The 7,471-nt window shown below is 40.3% G+C and overlaps 1 protein-coding gene across 5 annotated transcripts in view; it reads left to right on the top strand.

The window, feature by feature from the left end:
• The first annotated feature begins 1,219 nt into the window (after positions 1-1,219).
• dnai4 (dynein axonemal intermediate chain 4) overlaps positions 1,220-7,471 on the top strand; it is a 67,233-nt gene continuing 60,981 nt past the window's right edge. For 3 of the 5 annotated variants that reach the window (XM_047367296.1, XM_047367297.1, XM_047367294.1), the window contains exons 1-3: positions 1,279-1,419; positions 1,519-1,630; positions 1,978-2,135. In XM_047367296.1, the coding sequence (XP_047223252.1) occupies positions 1,361-1,419; positions 1,519-1,630; positions 1,978-2,135 (329 nt within the window). In that variant the 5' untranslated portion in view covers positions 1,279-1,360. Of the gene's footprint in view, positions 1,420-1,518; positions 1,631-1,977; positions 2,169-7,471 lie in introns of those variants that run through there. The other 2 variants (XM_047367295.1, XM_047367298.1) reach the window with 2 other exon arrangements.

The following is a 7,471-nucleotide window of genomic DNA, read 5'->3' as shown; positions in this document are numbered from 1 at the left end:
ATTGTCATTGCAGAAATGCATCAAAATCATGGTCTGATAGGAATAAATTATTTAAATCTGACCAGAACAAAAATATTTGGAAACTGTAAACCAAACATGGAGCTCAAAGTACAGATAAATGAGGTGAATATTGAAAGGGTACATGAAAACAAATTTCTTAGTCTAATTGATGACAAACTAAACCTCACATCAAATATGTTCAAACTAAACTATCAAAGTATTGGACAAAAACAAACATGTATTAGATTATAAAGTGTTTCACATTCTGATGTGTTCATTTGTCTTACCCTATTTCAGTTACTGAGCAGAGATTTGGGTAAACAATTACAAAACTGCAATAAAGTCATTAATCATACTTCAAAAAAGAGCAATGAGAATAATTACCAAGGCTGGGTACCTAGAAAAGACTAACCCACTATTTATACGATCAAAATTATTAAAAGTCACAATTTTGTTCTGGGGACTCTTCTGAAACCTGTGGAGATCATTGTGCAAAGATGGAATTTTCATAAAATGAAGAACATTATGGAGAACCCTGAGCATCCTCTTCATGAGACTGTCAGACAACAACAGAGTGTCTTCAGTCAGAGGCTTCTTCAGATCTGCTGTAAGACAGACCGCTACAGGAGATCCTTCCTGCCCACAGCCATCAGCATCTACAACAGCTCTTTGAATAAACCTTCATAATATGAGCTGCAACATTTATTTTCCCTTTGGGATTAATTAAGTATTTTTGAATTGAATTGTAGTTGTACTACAAACAGCACTAATTCTGCTCAAAGCCCCACCCAAAAAAACAGCTACCAGAAACATTAAAAAACTTTAAGAAAAGGGAGGAAGCTTATGAGTTAAGAGGTTTAAATCAATATCAAACACCTGTCATCAGAACAACAAGGAACACTTTCTGCATTTCTGTGTCTGGGGTAAAGCTTTGGAACAGTCTGAATGTGGAGCTCAAACAATATCCAAACATTAAACAGTTTAAATCACGGATTATGAATGGATATCATTATTGCTGTTGTTGCTTTTATTGGTAGCAGCATTTTTGCCTATATGTAAATATAATGTATACTAAATTATTTGTAAATATGTATATAATATTGAAAAGAAATAACTTATAGCATATTACAAAGAAGTTTTCTTCATGTAACTGGGAACAGATCAGTGTCAAAGTATGTCTGGTAAAGGAGTGGGTCACTAGAAGTTCATACTTCTCCCCACTCTATTGTACACCAATGTTGAACACGTCACCATTTTTTTCTTTTCTAGTTCATGAAACGTGTAACTCTCTTTCGACAGGGGGCAGTGGTTTCTCTTCGGGTTGCCCCGGACAACACGCCACAACAGGAGCCGTTCCATCATGTCTATTTCTGTGGCAAAAGAGGGGAAAAAGAGGAGATGTACAGTGGTGCTGAGGCCGTAAGTATGCAGCTCAGTTTGTTAACATGGAGTTTGTCCATGTGTTGTTAAAGAAAAGCCACGGCAGCTGTGCTTACTTGCTGTTTTGGGATGTTGCAGCTGCAAACGCAGCAGCAGTCTGCTCGGCTCGTCCAGCAGACGGAGTTTTACTTTTGGCGGCGTCAAAACTGTGGACAGGGCGGCGGGCCCTACCTCGAGACAAGCTGTTCGGGTAACTTGTGCTGTCGTCAGACACATATCCCTCTTAAGATAAATATAAACAAATAAGTAAAAGTAAAAAAGAAAAGTGAAAATAAATATGTAAATGTACATATTTATTTTTACTTTACTTTTTTTTAACGTTTACTTATTTATTTATATTTATCTTAGGAGGTATATCTTATATTGGATATATTAGATCTAAAGACATTTTTGTAGCAAACAGTTTCTTTTTTCAGAGGTTTATCAAATAAAGAACTGCCAATAATCCAATGTGCAGCTATATTTGATATTTACTACTTTGAAATAAACAGAGGGGTTTAATACAATAGATATGGCTGACTGTTCTCTTGTGTTCAGGTGTTTGATGAGGAAAACAATGATGTGACCCCTCAGCCCCTGTGTCAGGCAGATCTTGGAGCAGAGCAAGTCAGCAGGTTCTTGGTAGATGAACTCTCTGGAGGATCAGCATCAGACCAGACAATGTTCACTGGGAGCTTCACTATGCCTTTTTCAAGGTAACACAGCACATTGCTGTACACCAGCTGGAGGTGGGTTGACCTGGTCAGGAAATGTGCAACCTACAGGGGTTGTTGGACAATGAAACTGAAACACCTGTCATTTTAGTGTGGGAGGTTTCATGGCTAAATTGGACCAGCCTGGTAGCCAGTCTTCATTGATTGCACATTGCACCAGTAAGAGCAGAGTGTGAAGATTCAATTAGCAGGGTAAGAGCACAGTTTTGCTCAAAATATTGAAATGCACACAACATTATGGGTGACATACCAGTTCAAAAGAGGACAAATTGTTGGTGCACGTCTTACTGGCGCATCTGTGACCAAGACAGCAAGTCTTTGTGATGTATCAAGAGCCACGGTATCCAGGGTGGTGTCAGCATACCACCAAGAAGGAGGAACCACATCCAACAGGATTAACTGTGGATGCAAGAGGAAGCTGTCTGAAAGGGATGTTCGGGTGCTAACCCGGATTGTATCCAAAAAACATAAAGCCACGGCTGCCCAAATCACGGCAGAATTAAATGTGCACCTCAACTCTCCTGTTTCCACCAGAACTGTCCGTTGGGAGCTCTACAGGGTCAATATACACGGCCGGGCTGCTATAGCCAAACCTTTGGTCACTCATGCCAATGCCAAACGCCGGTTTCAATGGTGCAAGGAGCGCAAATCTTGGGGTGTGGACAATGTGAAACATGTATTGTTCTCTGATGAGTCCACCTTTACTGTTTTCCCCTCATCCGGGAGAGTTACGGTGTGGAGAAGCCCCAAAGAAGCGTACCACCCAGACTGTTGCATGCCCAGAGTGAAGCATGGGGGTGGATCAGTGATGGTTTGGGCTACCATATCATGGCATTCCCTTGGCCCAATGCTTGTGCTAGATGGGCGTGTCACTGCCAAAGACTACCGAACCATTCTTGAGGACCATGTGCATCCAATGGTTCAAACATTGTATCCTGAAGGCGGTGCCGTGTATCAGGATGACAATGCACCAATACACACAGCAAGACTGGTGAAAGATTAGTTTGATGAACATGAAAGTGAAGTTGAAGATCTCCCATGGCCTGCACAGTCACCAGATCTAAATATTATTGAGCCACTTTGGGGTGTTTTGGAGGAGCGAGTCAGGAAACGTTTTCCTCCACCAGTATCACGTAGTGACCTGGCCACTATCCTGCAAGACGAATGGCTTAAAATCCCTCTGACCACTGTGCAGGACTTGTATATGTCATTCCCAAGACGAATTGACGCTGTATTGGCCGCAAAAGGAGGCCCTACACCATACTAATAAATTATTGTGGTCTAAAACCAGGTGTTTCAGTTTCATTGTCCAACCCCTGTATATAGCAGCACAACATTTTTTTTCCATTCATTGTGCATTCACAGTGGTTTGGGCCAACATTGAGGCAAATAATTCCCCCATAGTAACTCTCTATACCTAATTCTGAATTACAAATATATTTAAAATGTTCACATAGCCTTTGTCACATTATGTAATGTATAATTAACCCTTAATCTAAACTGACTAATAGAAAAGCTGTTGCTGACGTCCACGCAGACCAACAGAAATGCTTCTACGCTCCACCCTTCGAAGGAAGCCTTAAGTCATGAAATCAAAATTAGAGGAAATAACTATAATTTTACAGCTTAATAAATGCAGAGAACTGGGTAAGTATTGTGACCCACTCCCCCATTGTGTAAGAGTTAAAGATACAACAGAGACAGTATCAAAGCATGAAAAAATAATTACACCACACTCACCAACGCAAAATAAACTCGGGGTTTAAACAGCAGGGATTTATTTTTATTTTGGTGTGGCAAAATATAAACATACTCACTTTTTCTGCAGCTGGACTGGTTGAACTATTTATTTTTAGTTATATTCAGGCTTGTAGCTCATGATAGTTCTATTCAGTTCCATGTCTCAAACTGAGAATTATGTAAGACAGTGTGAAGGAAAAAAAGCGAGCACGAGGCAACCAAGAACGCAGATTAAAGTTGTCAAGAAGGGATGATGCTACATATGGAGCATCAAACTCAGACATCAGTGCTTAACACAGTGGCCCTCCAGGATGAGGATAGTGATAGCAAAACCTCCAGCTGCAAGGACAGATCAGAAAATGATGATGTACACAATGATCTATCCAATCAGTGGTGGGGGTCAGGAAATCAATTACTTGGAGACTTAACGGACCCACACACCACCCAGTGAGTTAAAAGCACGCTGCAGTGAGAATAATCTGCTTGTATTTTGTCAAACTGGTGAATGACCACTTGTATCAAAATCTGTACTTCAAGACAGTAAAATTTTGACAGCATTTGGGTAGACATTGTTGTTTCAGCTCTGGTTCTTTCCAGCGTAGTTATTCTGATGTACAAGGTCATGTGCTCATCATTCTCACACCAACATACAGAGCACTAAACAGCCAGGCCCCAGATTACTTATCTAATCTCCTCACAAAACATGCTGCTGCTCGTGGTCTTCGTTCAGCGGCTCAGAGTGTTCTAGTTGTTTCATCAGCAGACCTAAGATCAAGGGGGACCTAGCCTTTCAGTCCGTGGCACCAACATATCATTTGGCCTTAAGACGTCACCTCAAGTCGTAATTGGAAGGAAAGCTAAAATACTGATATATAATTAGATTGCAGTGGTTGTCAAACACTTATTATTTGGTTCAGACACCAGAAAAAAATTAGCTACTTATGCTGCAAGTTATCATGGGAAACAGGGATGAGAATGGTTTGGAAAGTGGCTATTGATTTAATTTAGCAAAGTGATCTGTGGAGATCAGCAGACATTTTATACTAACAAAGTACACAGAAAAACCTAAATAAAACATACGCATACATTATGCTCACAAACAACACCCAAAGTCATATTACATGTCTGGCTGCTAAATCACTGCTCGACTTATCAATTGTAGCTGTGGCATGAACTGTGTGCTGCCCTGGTCTCACAGCTTTGGATTGTTCCTTCCGTTGAAGTTTTTAATTGTTTCACAATCCCTGGGCAAAAAGTATTTTGTTTTTAGTGGATGAGCAGAAATCCTTCCTTTTCACCCATTTACAACGACCCCTGTCCCTATCTGGAGAGGGGGCCACAAACAAAAGAGGGGTCTCCCTGGTCCAATTGAGCTCGCCAACCAGAGTCGTGCTAGGACGAAACAGTCCCACAACCCCCAATGATTTCCGATCTCAACCCCATGAGCCCCCCACCCGCCATGAACCACAACATGGAACCAGGAACAGTGTTGTGATTATGAATATACTGTTTAATATTTAAAATGAATACTTTAATATTTTATCAAATAATATTTCGGTCTGTTAAGGGTTGTCCTGCGAATACCAGCCTAATAAGGCGGTGGTATTAGGACAAAATTGAAAGGGATGAGCCAAGCTCTGGCATTATTGAACAACACATAGAATGAATTCAAAAATAAGTCAACTCAAAGTCAAACATATTTCAATCAACAAACTCTTTACTATGCTAAAACTACCCAACTACCCACTAAACTACCAAGCACAATTAAAGAATAAGGAAGACTAATGGGCTATGTACAATATAAACAAGTTAATCAAAGATGGTTGAAAACCATGACCAAAAGAGTGATGCAATATTACCATGTTTGAGAACCAAGGATTTTCTTGAAGAATCTGGAAATGAAATTAAGTTAGTCTTGGGCAATAATTGGTATACCTTTAAACAACCATTCACAATACAAGATCAGATAAAACATTATTTTGATAAAACATTTTAAAGAATGATTTGCTGAATAAAATCAACCTTCTGGATGACCAATTCTCAGCAGTGTTTAATTAGCTGCCTTTATTTATTAAAATAATATTTAAGGAAATATTATTTTGAATAAGAACCAAACCCTTTGGATAAATGGGTCTTAATGGTGTTTAATTAGCTGACTTTATTTATTAAAATAATTTTAAAGAAATATTAAGTAAATATTAAAATATTGAAGGAAATACTATTTTGAATAAGAACCAAACCTTTCTGGATATATGGGTCTAAATGGTATTTAATTAGTTATCACGTTTAGTAAAATAATATTTAAGGAAATATTACTTCCTAGATTGGAAACTAACATCCTTTCTGGGTAAATGATTCAATGAGTGGGCAACCTAAAAAGTGGGCAAGCACGTGTTCTTAGCTGTTAGCGGTTGGAGCTTACAAAAGAAACCTATAGCAGATTACCAGAATCAAACACATACTTTTAAAATACCACTAATAAAAGGGTTGGATGCATAAGCATGGACGGCGCGTTGTGGTTGATCTTCTGTTTAAAAACCACCCTTTAAATAAAGTTTGTCTTAACTTTAAAAACACAACACAGAACACATCCTTAGCTGAGTGCTAGTCTGCTAGCACTTACTGTAGCTGAGTTTCTCAACACAAACAAAAACAAACGTCATTAAATGAACATTACTTAGCTTAAACTAATCTTCTCTGCCCAAACACTATCTCTTACGTGAACCGTGCTGAGGAGAAGTTGTCCGGGGCAATGAAGTTGAGGAAAGCATCCACAGTGAACAAAGGGTTAACTTGAAGCTAACCTCCGTAGCTTTGGGGTGGAAGGCTAGTTCTGCCGGCCCGGGGTGAGCTGCATGCAGAGTGGCCTGCCGTGTGGCGGTACCTTTGTCTTTCCTCCAGACCGGGAAAACCGCTCCACTTGGCGTAAAGATAGGGTCTCTGCTGGGAACTCTCTGAAATACATTTTGCTTCTGTAGACCTCAGAAAGAAAAGTCAAGCTTGCACCTTAATTACCCCCGTTCATGAATGAATACCGGATACACAAACAGCAATTCATTCCTTAACTTACTTACTACTTAACTTAGTGCACATGATCACGTGATCGTATGCCACTCTTGGATCCAGTTTAAAGAGTTATGTCTGTTTGCCAGCAAAGAGACATTAGTGCGCGGTGTGTGTCTGTCCTTCCAGTTCCGCTGTTGACCTGCGTGGAAGAGGTCTGTTTGTTGGAATGCTGGGTTTTTATTCAAACAGTGATGTCACAGGAAGTCCGCTGTTACCCCCCCCCCCAAAAGAAAGCTGGAGGACCTGATAACGTCTCCCCATCATGTCTGAAAGCCTGCGCACATCAACTTGCTCCGATCTTCACAAGGATCTTCAACAAGTCACTGGAGAAATGTGAGGTCCCCTCCTGCCTCAAACGATCCACCATCATCCCGGTTCCCAAGAAACCCACCATCGTAGGATTAATGACTACAGGCCTGTAGCCCTGACGTCTGTGGTCATGAAATCCTTTGAGCGGCTGGTGCTGAAGCACCTGAAAGACATCACAGGCCCCCTGCTGGACCCCCTGCAAT

Source organism: Girardinichthys multiradiatus, chromosome 6 (assembly GCF_021462225.1).
Source record: "Girardinichthys multiradiatus isolate DD_20200921_A chromosome 6, DD_fGirMul_XY1, whole genome shotgun sequence".
NCBI lineage: Eukaryota > Metazoa > Chordata > Actinopteri > Cyprinodontiformes > Goodeidae > Girardinichthys > Girardinichthys multiradiatus.
This window is presented reverse-complemented; position numbering and strand designations above follow the sequence as displayed.